General features: G+C 29.3%; 3 protein-coding genes across 3 annotated transcripts; 1 reads left to right on the top strand and 2 right to left on the bottom strand.

Moving 5' to 3' along the window:
• Positions 1-2,511: 2,511 nt before the first annotated feature.
• Positions 2,512-3,906, top strand: LOC112517837 (piriformospora indica-insensitive protein 2). Its single transcript, XM_025125207.1, has one exon. It carries the CDS (start codon positions 2,512-2,514, stop codon positions 3,904-3,906), a length of 1,395 nt encoding a protein of 464 aa, XP_024980975.1.
• A 1,686-nt stretch (positions 3,907-5,592) lies between these two features.
• LOC112517836 (CRIB domain-containing protein RIC6-like) lies at positions 5,593-6,890 on the bottom strand. The gene is made up of 4 exons (XM_025125206.1): positions 6,830-6,890; positions 6,656-6,753; positions 6,521-6,560; positions 5,593-5,891 (listed from the first exon to the last, which is right to left on the bottom strand). Exons 1-4 carry the CDS (start codon positions 6,888-6,890, stop codon positions 5,593-5,595), a joined length of 498 nt encoding a protein of 165 aa, XP_024980974.1.
• A 2,451-nt stretch (positions 6,891-9,341) lies between these two features.
• On the bottom strand, positions 9,342-11,747 carry LOC112518190 (60S ribosomal protein L14-2). The gene is made up of 5 exons (XM_025125801.1): positions 11,682-11,747; positions 11,484-11,585; positions 10,421-10,550; positions 10,226-10,338; positions 9,342-9,560 (listed from the first exon to the last, which is right to left on the bottom strand). Exons 1-5 carry the CDS (start codon positions 11,682-11,684, stop codon positions 9,504-9,506), a joined length of 405 nt encoding a protein of 134 aa, XP_024981569.1. The 5' UTR covers positions 11,685-11,747; the 3' UTR covers positions 9,342-9,503.
• Positions 11,748-22,294: the final 10,547 nt, after the last annotated feature.

Raw genomic sequence — 22,294 nt, 5'->3', positions numbered from 1 at the left:
TAATTTTAATTAAAATAAATTTTATCAATTTTTTTTAAATGTAATTATTTTTTTGTAAATGTAAGTATTTTTTTGTTATATTTGTTTAATTTTATAGATTTAAATCATTTTTTGTTCAAAAAATGTTTATGGACTTAATCGTTTAAAATATAAATGTTTATTGAGTTTTTTTTTGGACTTTTTTCACTATTTTACCATATTAACTAGTTGTACAAGCTATAAGAATGTATTCAACATGTTTTAGAAAAATCCAAGAAGTTATTTAACATGTTTTAGAAAAATCCAAGAAGTTATTTAACATGTTTTAGATTGTCCAATGACTTATTTGTTCCAAAAAATTGTCCAATGAGTTATTTAACATGTTTTAAATTGTCTAAGGAGTTATTTAACATGTTTTGCAATGTTCAAGGACTTATTTGTTCCAAAATATTATCCAAGGACTTAATCATTCCAAACACTAAAGTCCATTGAGTTTTTTTAAATTTTTTCTTATTTTTTATTAAATCATTCAACAACTACCAAATAACTATGTAATCCATCATAATTTATTGTATAATAACAAAAATATTTAATTTGTTTTGAATTTTATTAATTTAATGGTAAAAATGTGAAATTGTGGACAATGAAGACTGAATTACATAACCTTAATTATTGAAGCGTCGTTTTCGTGTGGTTCGTAGGTGTTTTATTTGCGGAACGCGACAGGTCGGCGGCGCCGGCGGGTCTCTGTTGGAACTCTTATTTTTTGCTTTCGTGTCTTGTTGTCTCCCCCTATGCCGCCCTTTTCTTTTTTCATTTTACCCCCCTTTACTTTTCCATTTTCTTCAATTTTACCCTTCTAATCTAGTATATTACATTCTGGATATAACACCACTTCAAAAGGTTCCAAACCCTACATGTTCTTTTCTTTATTAATTTAATTTTATCGTTTTGGTATTTAGGGTGCGTTTGGTATTCGCATAGAATATGACAAAGTTGGACATAACAACTGTTCAGTGTTCAGTAAAAAAAAACTGAATATGACATAACAAATAAAATGATTAATTTACCTCTAATAAGTTGTTTATATATTTTGATCAGTTATGTAATTTACACAGTTTCGTGAAGAATATTAATCTGAAATCAAAGTAAAAAGTTTACATAGTTTCCAACTTTTGTTTTGTATCTTTTCTATACTATTTTTTTTATTTTGATATTTATATTGATAAAATATATGTTTGTTCCACCTTATTTCATGGGGTAGAGATGGAACACGTCTATTCCACTTTATTCATCTTTGTTCTTCATAAAATTTCTATTAAACATAGAACAATGAATTTTTGTTCTTAACTATCATGTCCAATATATCAAATGTACAGAAAGGTTTTTATAAAATTAATAATTATAAATTGAAAAAAGAGACTAATATGAAAATAATCAAAGTAAAGGGGACTAAACTGTAAATTACAGTCTGTATTTTAAAAGCCGTTGGCCGTTGCGGCGGGAATAAATAGGACTATAGGAGAGGATGCTAGCTAGGATCACAGGGGTATTCTGGTCATTTCATAAAGATTTCAATTGTTAACCTGCAGTCCTGCAGCGAGAAGATCTCTGCTACCACATTCGTACTATGATCTTCTTTTCTTTATTTTAGAAAAAGACAAATATACCCTCAATTCTTTATTTGAAAGGGGGACATCAATTTTTTTACTGTGAAGGTAAAAAACTCGAACATTTATAACAAAAACATTGTAAATGTTATCTTTATTTTTACAGTGTTTTTGCTGTGAAGTTTTAAATAACAAGATGTCTCACATGTTTCATAAAAACAACTTTGTTTCACATAATCTCAAGTTTCTCTTTCTATATATATATATATATATATATATATATGAAATATGTGGGTGTGTGTATATGTTGTTTCATTTTTTAAATCAAATAATTATTATTAATTATGTGAACCAACATTAGTCCTTAATAATTGAAATTTATGAATTAAATTATGACATATTTGTAATAAACGAAAATTTTGAATAAAAATAAACATTCTAAAAAATGAGTATTTGTAAACAGATAATATGACATATGAACATTTATAAAAAATCTTATTAAACACCTATGAACACCATACGGGTTTGAACACAATTTTATGAACATCTTATGATAATAAACACATATGAGCATATTATTATGTATACCTTATGGTTATCAACTAATTGTTATGAACAACTATACACATAATTAAATACCATAAAAAGAACTTACACATAAAAAATTATAAATTTTCATTAAATACCATACAATTAACATACACATAAAAGTTACATGTTTGTCCTTCATCATTAATTCAAACATTTGAAATAACGTCTATTTCAGAATGAATCTTATTAGTCCAATAAGTTGTACAGTTTCATCTCTATTTCTCTCTATATACATACATATATATATATATATATATATATATATATGAGACACTAAATGCATATAATTCCATATTCCCAGAAATCCCATTTCTGTCCTTTGCATTCTTCAATGGAGATTTCCTGTTCTTCATCATATTCCCTCGCTTTCTTCATCTCTTTGCTCATAACTACTGGAATCGCCATCGCCAACTCACAACCTGTTCTCAACTCGCTGGAGCAAGAATCGGTCTACCGAGTCCTTGAATCGCTCAACTCCGACATCCCATGGCGCTCTCTCTTCCCTGACGACCTCTGCTCCTCCGCTCCACACGGCGTCGTTTGCGGCTACACCACCGTCCCAACCGCCACCGACGACGGAGCTGTAAACATCCTCGAACTTAGTTTCGGGTACGTTTCTGACCACAACCCAAACCCGCCTTGTAACCCGAACTCCACGATTCACGACCCGTTTATGTTCTCTTCCTTTCCTTACCTTCGAAAGCTCTTCTTCTACAACTGTTTCACAACCCGACCCGTTTCTTTACAGACCTTCTCAACTCTCGGATCTTCTCTTGAAGAACTTGTTTTCATAGAAAACCCGAGTCTTTTCGGATCTTTGACTGAATCCATTAGTAACATGACGAGCTTGAAGAGGTTGGTTATCACCGGAACTAATGTCTCCGGCGAAATCCCAGATGGGTTTGGTGGGTTATTGAATCTTGAAGAAGCTACACTTTCACGGAATAGATTCACCGGAATCGTACCGGAAAACGTGTCAAATCTCAAGAATCTAAAGATTCTTGATCTCAGCCAAAATGGGTTTGACGGCAAACTTCCGGCATCCATCGGAGAGCTGCAGAACCTTATAAAACTCGATTTGAGTTTGAATCTTTTTTCCGGCGAATTTCCTGCGAGCATGAAGGATCTAAAGTGTTTGGAGCTTTTGGATTTGAGTTATAACCGATTTACGAACTCCGGGATACCCATTTTCTTATCGGAGATGAGTAAATTGAAGGGGTTGTATTTGAGTGGGAATGAATTAGGAGGGGTGATTCCTGACATTTGGGAAAACATGAGGGGTATAAATGGAATTGGGTTTTCAGGGGTAGGGCTGTTTGGTAATATTCCATCTTCAATAGGGGTATTTTTGGGAAACTTAACATATTTGGGTCTTGATGACAACCACCTAAGTGGTGGGGTACCTTTGGAGCTTGAAAGGTTGGCAATGGTGAATGAATTGAATTTGAAGAACAACAATTTGAGTGGGAGACTTCCATTTTCTGCTAATTTTGTTTCAAGGGTTGGAAGGAAGCTAAGGGTAGAAGGGAACCCTGAATTGTGTGTGGATGTAGGGGCAATTAAGTCATTTTCCAAAGTTCATGGAAGTTTGGATGAGTTGAAGGTATGCAATAATAGGGTTGCAAATTCCAGATTTACCCTTCTCCATGTTACTAGTAGTTCCATTTCTGTTAGTCGTCAAATTCCTTATCTAGTAACAGTCTTTCTTTTGGTTGTCATTATGTAGTTTTTGCCAATCTTGAAGGGCAAAAATGTAATTACAATCTCACAAAGTGTACACCTTGTATATGAAATGACTTGTGAAATAGCAAGAGAGATTCTGAAACCCATATGATTATTTCATTTGTGAAGTCCATATCCTCCTCTTTGATTGCAATCATTGATGAAATTGAGGTGAAGTGGTTAGATGATGGTATTTTTATTGAGGGGGTGTTTGAGATTGCTTATTTAAAACAATTTATGTTTTTTTGTAAAAATGCTTATTAATTTATGTGATATCAAATCGGAGTTAAATAAAGCAGAGTTAAAATTGTAAACTGGTAATAAAGGTTTTTTATAAGTCATGAATGATTAACTTATCAAAAACAGCTTATTACCGGTTTGGCACTGGTATAAACAGTTTTTTTTCTTATCCAAACATCAAAAAACAGCTTATCACCGGTGTCAGACTAAAATAAATTAAAAAACAGCTTTTATAAGCAATACCAAACACCCCCTCAATCTCCTTAATAAATGGATTGTTCTGCATCTTATGTGTAGTTCAGTTGTCAAAAAGGTGAAAAGATTTTGCACAAATACAAAACACGTCCTGATCTCGATTCCATCCCCTCCCCCCGGGGCGGATGCAATGGCAAAAAAGAGGGGAAGAGACCTCAGTCAAAAACACAAAAAAAAAATCATAGGTTAAAATTTAGATTTTACATTATTTACCTTTCACTTCCCCCATTACATTTTTCCATGAACCCCCAACCCCAATCGAAATCGTTACTCTAACCGAAAAAATCTATTGAAGGCAATCAAAAAAACCAAAAAAGTTATTCGAAATCGACAAAAAAAAAATCCCTCGAAATCAATCAAAAAAACTTTATAATTCACTCGAAAACATTATAATTAGGTTAAAAACACATCGAATGATTTTGTGGGTCTTTAGTCTACCTTAAAGGTGACCCCACTGAACAAAAATCTTGGATCCGCCACTGCCTCCCCCTGCTAGCCTCAACCTTTGAGTGAGCCAAAAAAATGCCCCTGGGTTTGGTATGTAATTGATTGAAATCAACGATAATCAACTTTTTATCCAAATAAATAGATAATTGTATTTAATTGATGGATAGATATATTTGAGGTAAGCTTATTGGGCCCCAAACTTATAGGTACGCATCTTAAAACCACTTTAATGTGTTCATTTATATTTTACACTAACACACCAAATTTTGCATAAAATCATTCTATTGAGCACATTAAATGTTGAACCAAATTTAATGTAATTAATAAAGTCACACTAAATAATGTTACATTAAATTAGGTGTAACATTATTCATCACACTACTTTTTGATCTATCTTGCAATTTAGGTAAATTAGTGGAGAGAGGGATCTTCCTGATTTTTGTTACACCTATTTTAATGTTTTGTTTTATCCCAGTATAATATTTGTGTCAGACGTGGAAAAACAGTTTTTTTGTATTTTCATATCTCGTCTTGTTCAGTGTATCAAACGCATTCTTATATCCAAGGAGTTAAAAGAGAGAGGGCAAGAAAATGTATTCTTGCAACCAAAACACCCATGGTTGTTTCTATGGGTAATCATACAACCAATGGGACTAGCTAAACAAAAACAAAGCAAAAACCCAAACTTTGGGGGTCGTTTTCGCCCCTTTTGCCTCGTGTTACAAAACTTGTGGTTCTACTTTCATCGTTATACGTCTGATCCATGATCGGAATCGTCTGTAAGATTGGACGATGATCTTGTTGCAGATTCGTCCTTTGGTTTCCTACGTCGTGAAGACTTCTTTGGGACGTCTGCATTTGAATCCTCCCCTTCGGTACGCCTTCTAGCTTCGGACGATCGATTTCTTCTTGTACGCCTAGCTTTAAGTGACGAGTCAGAAGAATCCAGAGTGTTGTCCATTGAACGGTGGCGGTTTCTAGCTGCTCGTGGAACCGATGGGAGGTCTCGAGAAGATTCCACACTTCGAGTACTCCTGTGGCTTGAATCTGCAGAAGATGATAAACAAGCAAATACATTTGTGTAATGGTTTTCTCTGCCTCAAGAAAATGTTCCTTTTTATTCATGTCACAACTAAGAGCATTCTCAACTGTTTCTTCTAATACTCCAAAATGGAGTGGAGGTGAGAATGGAAATTACAGTGAGAAGGGTAAGAAGAAACATCTACCTTAGATCAATCATAATTGAAGATCAACAATAATGAGATGCACCAAATCAATTCTTGTATCCAGCTTTATTCATTGGGTGGAGGTGAGATTAAAAGTGATTAAGGATCCAGATCCTTTCTTATGCTTCTAACCAAAATTCTTATTTCTCATACGATCATTCGTCTCTTTTTGGTTTGAGATGCTATTTTCTGAAAGCATCTCAAACATAATATCGAAAGTGAGATTTTGATGTTTGTCTCAATTAACAGATTCTCCAAAACGTTATTAAAATGGAGAAAATATGAAAGAAAGAATTTTCTTCATATCAGAAAAACAAGACGTCTATAGGATCAAATTGGATTCACCAATTCAACGATGACATAGAATTTGGGACTCATCATATTCATGAATCAAAATCAACATTCAATTCAATGATCGAATTACGTTAAAACATAAAGAAGATGAATTACCTATTGATTGAGTATCTGATGATGCATCAAACCCTTTCATCTGCATCAGATCGATCCCACAATAAAAAAAAATCATAAAATCATTCAACCAAAAAAAACCAACGATTTTGATCACAATGAAACGAAATACAATACCCAGCTCGGAGATTCAACAGCCGTTTCACAGCCAATATGCGAGACATGTTTCACATCGGTCGGCTCACCGATCTGTATTTCTTCTTCTTTTTCGTCCTCTGCAACCCAGAAAAACCTCTATTCACATGTGAATTCATAATGAATAGTATCGATATTTAATGGGAGAAATCTAACCAAAACGTGCAGAAATGTTCTTTTTGATGCCTTTGATGAGGCCTTTCACCTTTGTAGTCATATCTTAAAAGGATTTTAATGGGGTCAATGTGACCCCAAGAAAAAGGTTTGAAATGGGGGAGAAAGATTAGGAGTTTAGAGTGTGTATGCATTAAACCTCAACCTTAACTTTGCTTTTTATTTTTGCCCATTCAAATTACTGGACTAAATTTAGAGATAAAAGGAGAGGTTGTGTTGAGGTTAATTTGTACAATTTTTTTTTGTTTGAAAAATGGAGATTGAGAGTTTAATACGGTATTAGACATTTCAATCATTTATATTGCTTTTTTTTTGCCTAAGACTAAAAGCCCCTACTGAAGATTCAAAGGGTGCTGCCTTTGGCTCTACTCTAATTGGCATCTCCAGGGAGTCAGATGATTGTCTGGACTGCTTAGCTGTTCTTTTCGGATGATCCGCCACATTGGGACTGAGACACGACCTGGACTCTCGTGGGGGGGGGGGGGGAATATGACTAAGCATAGGGGTCTACGAGGATTCGTGGGGAGATCTAGAGAATGAATCGGGCGATACGTAGCATTCTAAACGATTTATAGTTCAAGAGAGAGAATCAAGGTTTAGTAGTACGCATGGTTCTCTTTTGGTTCAAAGAAAGAATAGAAAATTGCATACGAGAAGAAGGATGCATAAATTTTTGAGCTTGATCCTTTCTCTTTCTCGAGAGTCCCTTGGAAATATATAATGTATATTTATTGTGTTGATGTAGTAGGACCCACTCTACAGAATATGGTGGTACTGACTACAACTTCATTCTTTGTCGCAGTGTAAAAAATTAGTGGATCATGGAAGGTGTCAACGTATTATTTGTTGTGTGGAACCATGTATATTTTGAAACTATAATAATGACATAAATTTCCCTTGGTGGAGTTGATTTGTATGGGATTTTCCCACCTCGGACATGAGTTTGAATCCTGTTTGAATCATTTTTTTTTCTTAGTTTTTGGTTTTTAATTTATTACGTCTCTCAAATAATTTGATTTAAAAAAATTCGAAGACAGGACCTTACATATGCAAAACAAGGAATGAACCAACAAGCCAATGATGATTTTGTAGAAAAAATATTCATATATTAGTTTCTTATAGTCAAATGGTGTCACCGCTTGAAATAATTTCTAAGTCTCCCTCTGATGTGAGGTAAATGGTGTTGAAATTGGGGGCGTGAAACCTGACAGACATATTCCTGACATTTTATAGGTCGTGGACGAAATGTAAAAAAGCGCCCTCAATATGCACCAAAATATCTTCAATATATTATTTTATTATCAGAAATAAAATTGAATGCATAAAATATAATTGTGTATTGTAAAATGGTATAAAGTTTAACTATGGTTATAAAATTTAGTACAAAAACTAAAAAATTAGGGAAAAACTAGGTTGAGATGGCTTATTCATTGATGGGTTGTGAGGTGAGCATAAAGATCGGCTTATTTTAATAAAAATGACGTGAGGTATGACAAGGCAGCGAGGTCAAACCTTACTGCTTTGTTCTCGATTTCAGAAGGAAAATAAAATAAAATAAAATAAAGACTTTTTTGTGTGTGTGTGTGTTATTAAGAGTGGAAGAAAAGGGAAGAAAAGATAATAAATTTCCATGTTTTTAAACGGGAGAGAAAGAAAATATATCATTTTTACAAGTATATTCTTTGTTTTTTTTTTTGTAGTAGAATGTAAGTGATGGATAGATGTATGATCTTTTTTAAATAATTTTGATTTTTATAAATGTTTATTTTTCCTTTCCTCCTAAGAAAGGAAAAATAAAATAACTTCGTTCTGTTTCCCTAAAAAAAATTCGAGAACACATATTTTTCTTCCCTCTCTGCTTTCCTTCATTTTGCCCTGAATTCTCTGTAAAAGAAACTTGAGAACACAATGTAACACTTACACGCTATGGTGGTAGACGTGACATTTTTCAAGACTGTAAATTTATATGTCATATAAAATTATAAATATGTTTTCTATATATTATAAAATCAGATTATAATATTAAAAAAATTATATTCATATTAGAAATTATTATAATATAATTTATTATTAATTAAATATTTAAAATAGAAGGTAGTTTGACAAGTTTGTTTTAATTGCAAGTCTATTACATATATAAGTTGGTAGTGAAACTACACCAGACGTAATTAAATAAATCTATAAAAGTATAAAATCTAAAACTTAAATGTAAATACACAAATGTTACAAAAATAAACAAAATACTAAGAAAAATGTTCTTTCAAAAAAAGTCACGAAATGTAAAACGGCCCTCTCGAAATTCCTTCTAGAGCCTGTTGAATCATTTTTATGGATTCTGTCCCTAAGATGCTGCTAACTTTGTGCTAGCAGTCGCGGTAATACATAAATTTCCCCCTACTTCTTTTCTTTCTAGGAAGGAAGTGTCAAACACACAAAATAACACAAAGCAACGCCTTCAGAAAATGCAATCCTAATGACAGAGAAACGCCTGAGCTTGTTTGAATCCAATGCATTTGCCACTTAAAACACAAAGAAAAATGAAAATGGCAAAAATCTGATTTAATCCCAAAAAAATACAATATCATAAGCAACAAGTAATTCATCAAATATTAAAAAAAAGCTACACCAAAATCTTGATTTTCAGAAGAAAATTATATCAAGCTGTGGTCTGTTTCTTAAGGTTGGCTAGTTCTTGCCTTATAACTCCAGCTTTCTGCAAAACCACCAATTACCATTCACCCAATCAGAACGTAATATTTCCCAAAATAAATACCACAATTAAATGTGTAATCCTTATGCTTTTAAACCGACTAAATGACAATTTTACCCTTGGATGATAAATAAAGCCATATATTAAGGGTAGAATTGAAAAGTGGGAGTTTATTTAATGTATTACAAACATTTGGCATAGGTTGATTACAGTACACTTATTTAATATAAACTTAACATTTAGCTTAGATTGAGCATTTTCTGATAAAATACTAGTTTAAGGTCAATTAAGAGCATCTCCAAGTGGAAAAATGGGGATTTAAGGCAGATTTTTTGCACCAACAGATTCTACGGAACTTTTCTCCAAAATAAAAAAAAATAAAACTGATTACCATGAAAATAATTATTATATTCCCACCAAAAAAAAGACTTGAAATTTAATGTTGTAATCTCCAAAATTCAGACTTTATTGGAGTGGAATGCAATTTCTTTTTTGGAGATCTTGAATTTTGATTCTTCATTTTACAACCCTACTGAAAGAAGACACATATTTGGAAAAAGACAATTGAGGAAACACTGTTCTAAAAGATAATGAGATTAAGCTTGTCCAGCAATCAAGATATGTCCTACTTCGGGAAAATACAAAAAGAAGTGTGAAGTGGGACTGACCTTTATCTTTGCCAACATAACCTTAAACCTGTCGAAATCATTAAGTGAGGCCCTCTTCTTCTGAACGATAAGCTTTCTTCCCCATGAACTGCTCTCCCACTTGTTCTTAACATCTGCATATGAATTTTGTTGGCGATTCAGGCACCCACAAACGAATCACAATTTCATAAGGGCCACTAATAACTTGATACATACCAGCAGCCTCCAAAGCAGCAACAAGGGTTTTCTTCTTTGGAACTCTATTGATGTCAATCTTGATGTCGGTGAGTGTCAGTCTCTTGAAGTTGATTTGACTCCTTACCATGTCAGGGGAATCGACAAGCGCCTAACAATCAAAACAGAGTAATTTATAAGAGTGCTGTTGGTATAGAAGATTTTATTTACTTTTTTAGAAAAAGTCAAGTGCTAAATCATTTCTATGAAAAAAAGCCAAGTGCTAAATTATTTCTATGAAAAAAAGCCAAGTGCTAAATTATTTATACCGGAGGTGGGGATAGGATGTACACAGACCTACCTCTACTTCAAAGAGTAGAGCATTTGTTTAGTAAAGAGACACTTAGGGCTTACAAATTATTGTCACTAAGTTCGAATATAGAGGAGGAAAAAAGGAAGAGTTCAAAAGATAGATTCCTATGGAAGTAAAATGCAAAACATCATAACAATGGCTTGTGGCCGAATTGATATCTAAGTGCGGCAATGAACCTAATGGTTATGGGTTGAAGACGCTAACTGGGTGTATTTTCTCTGCTGTCTCACAAAAAATCCTATAGAACCACATACATTTCACTGTGATGATAATGCTTGATTGGTCAGTGAATTGGAATAACCAAAGCAAACGAGAGCAGAATATCCAACCCGGCTTTGGGATCTGGAATGTAGTGTAAGCAAACATGTATTAAGAAAGTATGAGTGGCCATTTCCTTCATACACTCACAACTTGCAAAAATTGTGTGCAAAACACACAACAGCCCAAATAGATACGGAAATATCATTGAATCATATGTTACATGCACTTTTGCTAATTCAAGTTCAAAAACTAATTGTATCCCGTGTTTTCCAAATGAAATGCTACCATTACAATCAATTTAGTATTCAATAAACCTTCTGTTGATCATCAAATGCATAAGCAGCTAAACAGAGATAAACAACAAATCAAAATCCCTGACAAGCACTAACATAAACATAGGATATTGTCCAATAACGAAACGAGCAAATAAATTGAGCTTATAATAAAATATCTGAAGCAAAATAAACATACTCTGTTCTGATCAATAACATCGACAATGACTACAAGCTTTCCATAATCTTTTCCGTAGTTAACGAGGGCGATTCTCCCGATCTCAACGTACCTCTTGAACGGCTACAAAAATCAAACCATACGGATGTTTTAAGAGCACGCATAAACACAAACTTACAAATATACGTAAATATGTAGCTAATTGGGGTTGAATTTTACCATTTCCGAGATCCTGGTTGCAGATCGCCGATGAAAATTGTGGCGGTACCGATGAAGATGATGAAAGCTAGGGTTTACGACCGGTAGAGGGTTTATATAGTAAAGACACTACTCTCGGCTTTCTGTTTGTTATTGGGCTTGGCCCAAAAGTTTTGTAACATGTCCGGCCCAACCCAAAAACTTAAGTGCTCACCGGCACCGCTAGCTAAATAATTATTTTGGATTAAATTTACGAAATAACAACTTATTTTCATAATTTTTTTATTATTAAATTATATTTTCTAACTTTTTTTATTAAGACGAGAACATGAATTTTTTATAAATCATGGGGACGAAAATCATACTTCACTTTTTATGAAATGCTGATTTTTTTTAACTTCTTTTACTCAACGTATCATGTTTTAATAATAAAAAAAAATAAAAATACGATTTTATAATAAGAATTGATGTATTAATATGATAATTTTGAAATTACAATGTTGTAATAAAAAATAACATGTATGTAATATCTTACATGTGGACATCTCATGTAGACAATGACATTGCATAGAAGTTGGATAACTTGTGTCATGTCATTTTTATTCAAATTAAAAGATTATCTATTGCTATAATGAGTAAAATTTTCAAAGTACAATGCTCTCTAACAAAAACAATAATTTGAAAGTATACTGTTATAAAAAAAAGTACAATATTATAATTTTTTTTATTATAAAAATGTGTTATTATTTCTTACATTTAATCCAAAAAACTTATTAGACATTGTTTTGGGTGGGTCTTACATGTTATGCAAACGTTTGGGCAAATCCCACTTAACAAAATAAAACCTAGCAACTAAATGTTTATCGAGTGAGTGTTTAAAAAGTCATATTAGATTAATATAGCAAGGACTGAGATTCTTATCGGTAAGAGCGAGCTCAAGGATCGAGAGTCTTACCAGTAAGTAAAAATGACGACTCTTACTCAGTTAACACTTGTCGGGTAATTGTTGCATATGATGTTGTTTTGATAGACTAAAATCTTACTGATAAGATAAATGATAGTGTTGAATCTTAACGATAAATGCTTATAAGATAAGTGTTTGAGTAAACGATCCCTTAGTTTCTTTGATCAATCTATTAGGTAAAAATGTTCAAAATATAATTAAATATTTACGAACTTCTAAATTATATTATTAAAAAATTTGATTATTATTTCTTATGATATTTAATTAGATTAAATATTTTTGATATTAAAAAATGTTCTAAATATTTTTATAATATTCAATTAGATTAAATATCAATGAAAACATCAATTTTTCTTATCTGAATAAAAAAAATTAACTTGATAATATTTAATTTTTAAAGAAAAATTAAGTAAATAATTTAAAAGATTGATATGCCCCTTACTTAACGACACTTTGACTGACGGTGTTAGAGTAAGGGACCATCTTTACAGTAAAACGTAAACTATAGTGACCATTTATGTACTTATTAAATTTTAGCTACGTTATTTACTTGTTTATAATTTTTTGTAAAGCACAAGGACCAAACTTATAGTTTATTTTTTAAATTATAACAAGACGAGAAATCAGTTTTTATGATATCAGAGGTTTTTATATAGAAAAACTCGATTATTATTGATTATCGAGTCATCTATTGTTATATAAAGATAATTATATATGATTTTTCTTAGTTTTTGTCGTGTATCGTACTAGTTTCTTATCGGGAAGAGTTTGTATAGTAATTTAAGTTGATGTTTGTTTGGTTTCCATTAAGTCATGTATAAATAAAAGTGTCTATATGGATTAATTTGTCTATATAGGGGTGAGAGAGTTTTTGTTTGAAAGTTTTTTCATATATAAAATGAACATAATTTTTTAATTATGATGAGCAGGTTCGGAAAAAATTTGAATTTCTGTATAAAACTTGTCCCTATGAACTTATTGAATAAGCCACCTTCAATACCGTTAGCACACTAGCAAACAATCATATAATTATATTTTATAATAATATTTATGTAATTTTAATGAAATTATATAATATTAATTACTAATAACAAATAAGATATTCATAATTTATTTACCAAATTGTTCTTCGTTGTTGTTATTTATAAAACTGATTGTCTGTTTATAATTGTTGACTGAAAAATTAGTTGTTAATTTGAGAATAAGTAATTAATAGTTGAAAAACTAACTGATGAACTAATTATATTTGATAAAAACTAATTGATAAGTTATTTATTAAATTTAAAATTATTAAAAAATATATGTTACAAAATTAATCAATTATAATATTAATAATATTTCAATTTGGTTATTATATTGTAATTAAAATCATTATATCCAATTCAATATATAAATATTAATTACACTTTTTTTATGTTAATTTTAATTTTTAGTTAATATATTCATATAGTGGAGGTTTAAACGAGAACCCTTGTGATTTACGAGAACGTGAGAACAACCTAATAACCTCAAACTTTTTTAATTAATAAATTAACTTAAATTAAATATAAATAAATAAATAAGGGCAGTAATGTAATTAAGTAATTTTTATAATTTTTATTTTATTTTAATTAATTATAATTATCTCTTTTTTTTCTGCACGTTCGTTTCCACTCTCTTTTCTTCCCTTGTGATAATTATGTGATTATGTAACCATAACCTATCGAAACTATGATCACTCGAGTGTAACCATAATCTATCGAAACTATGAGTAATCGTTGTGATAAATATGTGATTGTCTAACCCTAACCAATCAAAACCATGATCAAATTGAGTGCGCAAGTATTGTTATAATAGTGATATCACATGATTATCACACTCATATCACACCAAATCGTTTACTGGATTTCGCCTGTAATCGTTGTGATAAATGTGTGATTGTCTAATCCTAACCTATCGAAACTATGAGTAATCGTTGTGATAAATGTGTGATTGTCTAACCCTAACCGATCGAAACCATGATCAAATCGTGTGCACTGTTATGATAGAGATATCACATGATTAGCACACCCATATCATACCAATTCGGTAGTCTGTTTTCTAAGTTAACCCTGACCGAGTGGAATCCTTGTGATAATTGTGTGATAATCACATGATTATCACACCAAATCGTGTTGAAATAAGCGATAACCATAATAGCCAATTATGTTATCCAAATTATTGAGTTTAATGTGATCGTGTTTTAACATTTTTATCACTTTCAATTCCAATATTACCCTTTTGTCTCTCAATTTTTTTTGAATTGTTTTAATTTCATTTTTAATTTAAAAAAATCTTTAATTTTTATTGTTATCACAATATGAGGTTAATAGGTTGTTCTTGCGATTTCGCAAATCACATGGGTTCAAATGCAGCCCGTCACATTTGTACAACCAATGCAACCCAATCAACTGAGATATTTATGGAAATGACGAGAGTTCATATATTATGATTTGAATATTTATGAAATATGGTTATGGTTTATTAATTATAATTAGTACTTTATATTAGAAACAATCAAAACTTTTATAAAATAACATATTCATCAAACTAAATGGACAGTTGAGATTGAGTTGTATTGGTTGTACAAATGTAAAAGGTTGCATAATAACTCACACACACACACACACACACACACACATATATATATATATATATACTTGGGATCATGTGAGACAAAACTGTTTTCGTGAGACACGATTTTTACACTTGAAATTTCACAGCAAAACACTATGAAGGCAACCTTCACAGTTTTTTTGCTACAAATATTTGGTTTTTTTCCTATCTTCACAGCATTTTGTTGTAAAGTTTCAAGTGTAAAAATTCGGTCTCACGTGTCTCACCAAAACAGCTTTGTCTCACATAATCCCAAGTCTCTCTCTCTCTCTCTCTATATATATATATATATATGTATATGTATATAAAGTAATCAAAATATAAATTTACACCGGCCATTAAAATATTGCATCACAGATAAAACGAGGTAACTATATATGTTTTATATATTCATGAATAATTATATAAATTTATTTGCTTATTTATAAATTAAATTCGTTAAAATAAAATAAATAAATATTTTACAAAAAACTATCCAAGAAAATGAATGCTTCAAAAATTTATAAATATATATTTGAAATTATTAATCTACAAATATAATATTAATATTAATTTATATATTATAAAATTATGTTTTATAAATTTATTAAAGCAAAATCTAAACTATATTAAAAACAACAACAATGGAACAAGAAACCACATAAGAAGTGGGTTCTTGTTAAAGAGTTGTGACTATATAACAACTTGTGATCATAGTACAGGTTTTTGCAAGACTTTTTATTTGGAAGATGTTCCAGGCTATGTCTGAATTAATCTCGATAAATTTTGACTGTAAGAAATTAGTCTCGATAAATTCACTGACCACAATTGTTATATATGACCGGAATCAAACCCTAGACAGATGAGATATTACATCATATCCTTCAAAAGCTCAACAACTATTCCACAACCTCTAAATAAAGAAAACCCTTGTGGTTTTTTTTTTTTTTTTCTGGTGATTTTCATATTTTTCATTTATTTAACATTTTTCTTATAACCTGACCCTATAGGAATCATGTGAGATTAGATTGTTTTCATAAAACCCACGAGACCACTTAAATAACATTAAACCTTCATAACAAAACACTATGAAGGTTCAGAGTTTTTTTTTTTTTTACCTTCACAATATTTTACTGTAAAGTTTCAAATGATTTTTTATAGTTTAATGGGTCTCATGTAAATCCAACCCTATATATGTATGTGTATATTTTGAACGTCATGATTTTTGCAATTAATAACTAGTAATATTTAGCTTTTATCAAGATTATTTTTTCACAAAATCACATATAAATTCAAAAAGACATGTTATAAAACATCAATATATTTGTGCAATAAAATGTAATACATATTTATTATGTATATGGTATCCCTCAATTTTATTTTGTGAGTTTATGTGGCTTTAAAAGAGCAAAGAAGTATTCTTTTGGTTATCAAAATTTTGGGGTATTTTTCCATAGACACATATTTTGTATTTAAACATATCAGTTGATTATGCATCAGTTTTATAAAGTGAAACTGTATTAATAAATTGTATGTATATAATAATAAATTATAAGGCTAGATTAAAATTTTAAAATACTAGAAGGGTACTCGTACAATACAGCGATATACATCTTGATTTTAATATTTCATTTTATTCTTTATCTCAATCGATGTTATAGTATGGTCTTATGTGATTTTGAAAAAATGATAATGTTTTTATTTTTGAATAAAATATAAATTTGAAGATGTCATAAAAAATTGACAAGTATATATCAAAATTAGTATCAAATTAACTATTTAAAATTCATATTTTTTGTGTAATTTTTAATTCAAATTTTTTATTATAATTTAATTTAGGTTTAATAACGAAGTAATTTATATTTGGTTTAATAATATAATTTTCTTATAAAAATAATAATTAATTATTTTGTTAGAACTCGATAATTATCCTAATTATATTTTAATTTTTTATATTTTATAATGAGATGTTTATCTTCTAATTGATTATGTTTATCCGCGGTTAGTTACGCGAATTCAAACATGGAGCTTTAGTAAGTTGTACTTATACATAATTTACTTGTAATCTTGAATTTTAAGTAATATGTATCAATATACAGTACTTCATGCATAAAAAATGGTTTTTAAGAGTTTTTGTCAAATGCTTTATAATATAGTATAGATACATCGATATCAAATTATAAAGAATAAAATACTTATTTTTATATTAAAAAATTAATTATATTTAAGGTAATTTTTAAAAAAAATTGAGGGTAATTTGAGTTTTCAAAAACCGTTCAAATTTCAATTGCTATTATTTATAAAAGAAGAAAAATATAAATCTAATTAAAATATTTTGTATGCATTAATTATTGATTAGTAAATAACGTTTTAATACTTGTATTCTTGAAAAACTACGAGTTTTTAAAAATAAAACATCGAACACTTTATAATAAAATTAGAAGGGTATTCGTACAATACAACGAGATACATCTCGATTTTAGTGTTTCTTTTTTATTCTTTGTCTCTGCTAATGTTAAACATGGTTTTGTATGGTTTTAAGAAAATGATAATGTTTTTATGTTTGAATAAAATATAAATTTGAAGATCATATAAAAACTTGAAAACAAATATCGATATTAGAATCAAATTAAGTATTTAAAAGTTCTCGTTTTTTATGTAATTTCTTTTATTCGATTTTTTATTATAATTTAATAATAAAGTAATTTATTTCCGGTTTAATAATATAATTTTTTTATAAAGACAATAATTAAGTATTCCCTTAAATGTTAATGATTATCCTAATTATATTTTAGATGTTTTATATTTAAAATGAGATGCTTATCTTATATTTGATTATGTTTATTTGTACTTAGTTACCCAAATTCAAAATTGAGCTTTAATAAGTCGTACTTACGCGCAATTTAATTGTAATCCTAAATTTTAAGTTATATGCATCAATACACAGTACATTCATAAATAATGATTTTTAAGAGTTTTTGTCAAATATTTCATAATATAGTATAGATATAGATACTGAGTATGAGCAATTTTCAAAATTCATAATCTAAAAGAAAGTTTCCATTAGCAAATTACAAGAACTGATCAATCAGTAATTTCAGGAAGTTATATAAGTATTTTGTTTAAACGTATTGATAAGGTACTGTAGTTTAACATGAAAACATTCATCACATATGTTTTTATTAAAAAACGACATTTCTAATAAATTTATAGAAAAGAATATATATATATATATATATATATATATATTGTATAAATTGTATATATATTGTATAAATTGTATATATATTGTATATATATTTATAGAAAATAATATATATATATATATATATTGTATAAATTGGCACCCACGAAATAAAAATTTCAAATACTGAAAAAGTAATAGAATCCTGATTCGATGTTATTTTGAGGCTTGAACCATTGAACCAAGAACCGATCAGGGTCATATTCCCTTTTTTTTTACTTTAAATGATATGAGAATTTTTTTTTAATATGTAATCATGATTCTTAAATATTTACTATAAATAAAAGGAAATAAATATATTTTACCGTAAAAAAAATATAAAGATGTTAAAAGCAATACAAACAATGCAATCCATATTTTATGAGGTGTAACGAAATTTATCGCATGACAACCATTTGACTTTGCCATAAAAATAATACCAAAGAAACGCATAGTCGGAAATTCAAATTAGATGACTGGAAAAGATAATTCAGATTCGATTTACCATATACATCAAGCATAGAAAAAAGATGGTAAATTTATAATCAAAACCCAAGATGATTAATTACTAGACCGACCCAGACCAAGAGACGTTGCAACTTCGTTTTCTTTTTCACCTTCTAGTTGGTGTCGGTGTTTCACTGGTCCAACCAAAGCTCGGTAAACCCCTGAAGCTAATGTAAGTTCAACAGACAGTGATGGCTCGGGTGGTGGAGCAAGCGTCAACCGCAACCGATCAGGAAAGAGATCCACAGTGCGAGATGGTGCATCACTTGGCTTCTTAGATTGGGTGGATTTAGCCATCATGTGAAGCTCCAAGTGCCCAACCAACATCTCATGGTTTTTGCATAATTTGTTGCATATGAAGCATAACACTTCTTGGTTAGTCTCCATGCCCAAAAATGTGTTTAGATAATAAAAAAAAAAAGTGAATGTTTCTTTTTTTATATAAAAAATTTATTGGCAGGGTCAGAGGTGGGACAGGGCGAGGTGGGTGGGTATAAATGTATGATGACGGCAGATGTACAGTCAATAAGGGGTCTTGACTTGAAAAACGATGATAAATCTATCATACGATCAGAAACTAAATATGCATCATTTTTGTGGGATATGTATATATTAGCTGTAACACTTAAATTTGAAATTTTTGTTGGATTTTTTTGAACATTTTCGTCAAAATAATTAGTATAAACTACTCCTATATTTATAAGTATATTAATAATAATATTTATTTGTTAGCAATAAATAACATTCGTTTATAATATAATATATGGTTTTTGTTGTTTTTATTCAACCTTTTTTTATTAATAAATTAGACATTTTTAGACATACGAATCTTAATAAAAAACAAAAACTCTTAATTTCACAATGTTTATGTGATTTTATGGAGGAAAAAAAAAATCCCATTTTATAATACATGTTTATCTCATCGGATAGATCTAGGCTATGTTTGGCAAACCAACTGATAACTGATAAGCTAGCTGATGAATAATAATTCATGTTTGACAAAAACTAGCTTATAAACATGTAAAATGACCAAAAATGATATCTTGAAAAATTAATCAATTACAGTATTTCATAATATAATTAATACGAAAAATCTATTAATTTATAATTTTAAATAAACATTAGATATAATATGAATAAACATAAAAGCATCAACCTCACATAATCTAATTAATTCATAATTTTTCAAAATATATAATTAATTACTAGAATCATTTAACACATTTTTATTATCTATAAAACAAAATAAATAATTTTATATAACTTACATAAATATTTTTAAAATTTTTATATTTACTTTTTGATAACTAAATATATTATATAATAATTAACATGATTAATATTATTGTATATAATTAATATTAATGTACATTGTATAACTTAAATTAATTAATGATTAATAGTTAATATTTATTAACATGGCAATAATTTATTTTATTTAATATCTATTAATATCGTAATAATTATTTTTATTTAATATTTATTAATAATTAATATTTGTTTATTATTTAATATAACAAATAATAATCAATATTAATTAGGGTTATAATTGGAAAAAAATCACAATAAGTTTTCAAAACGCTACTCCAAGTATTGTTTCAATAAGCTAACTTATGATCATCCAAACGTGTACCCATAAATAAGCTCGTTTATTTTTGTCAAACACTGCCTTATACTGGAAATGCGTCCCAAGTCGAAATATCACAACTACCAGAAAAACTTCAACATAAATCCTTACGAGCATATAAAATTTATATAAAAACAATGTTAAACTATATGACACTGACAGGTGTACTATCGGTACTTAAAAGTCTGATTCTAATGGTAACAAATTACAAATCTACAATAAAATCAGATGAAACTAAATATAATAAAATTTGCAAGATTTTTTTATCTTTTAGTTGTAAAAATATACGTTGTAACACTTTGCCGAATATACCATGAGAATTATATGTTCATAATTAACTACATAGACTTGACTCATAAGTTGTAAAATTATTTTGTGAAATTTAAAGAGTTTCTAAATCAAACACCGTAAAGATCTAGTTTGTGATATAGTGATAACTTATAATTATTGTGTAGACTGTTGATCTTAAAAACGGCATGTACAGACAATTTGTCAGTATTAATTCATAGTATCGTGGATTATATACTGTATCTTGTTATATAATTGTGAAATAAATATCGTTCTCTCTCTAGCTTAAGATAAAATTTTATCATATCATTTTGTAAATATATCAAAAATATCAGTATTGACATTTTTCCTTGTTACTGTAAAAAACTGTTATCGTATTTTAATTCAAGAATTTGTAAAGATACTTGTAAGCAGGATCGACAATACGTTTGACTAGATTAACGACTAACCCATATCACATACATAATACAATAGATCATCAACTTATAATATTTCCTAATTTTTTTATAGTTAACAATTAGCAGTTATGACTCCGTATTCTTAAATATAAGAAACATCATAACTTATATCTCATTGCAGATAAAACGTTTATGAAAATGTTAACAGATAAAAACCAAACATTTATAGAACGTATACAGATACAACATGAAAAACATGAAGGATTCTTTAGAATTCGATTAAAATCAAGTTTGGTTTTTTTTCTTTTTAAATATTAAAAATTGTTAACTTAAAATTAAATATTTTATTATTCAAGTTATTTAAAATAATTGTTTGAATACATATATTTAGTCATTTTAACCTTTTGAACAATTAATATAAGCTATAATATTATAATTATATTATTCATAATATTCAATATTAAAAATAAATAAATTTATTTTATAAAGTAACATATGGCTCTTATCCCTTTTGTTTATATTTTATTAAATTGGACATTTTAATTGTTTATTTCTAAATGGAGAAATTAAAAGCAAAAACTCTCGGTTTTACGATATTTGACTGAATCAGACGTACGTGCCATTAAGAGGTCTATCAAGTGATTTCACGGGGAAAAAAATCAAACGCCTCCTTCGACAATGTACATTTAACTCATTAAATAAACTTATATTTGGCTCGAAATTAGTATTGTTACACGAGGAAATAAAATTTATATCTAAAGAATTGTTAAATCGATGGAGGAAGGATGCGGCCACGGGACAACTGTCCAACGCTGGCATTGTGCCAGTATCTAGAATCTATATCAGTAAGCGTGCGAAGACGAGCCCCATCGTATCCACCGGGCTATTGATCGATTCCGGGAAAATTTAAAGGAAAATCGTCGTTAGTGGCAAGTATGGCAGTGACAAGTGTACAACTGATCTTTAAAAGTCTGGCTTTGAATATACTGAATCTAACATAGAATCATGAAGATT

This window comes from Cynara cardunculus (assembly GCF_001531365.2).
Source record: "Cynara cardunculus var. scolymus isolate 2C chromosome LG 9, CcrdV1, whole genome shotgun sequence".
In the NCBI taxonomy this organism is placed as follows: domain Eukaryota; kingdom Viridiplantae; phylum Streptophyta; class Magnoliopsida; order Asterales; family Asteraceae; genus Cynara; species Cynara cardunculus.
Note: the sequence above shows the minus strand (reverse complement) of the source record. Positions and strands in the feature narration are given on the sequence as shown.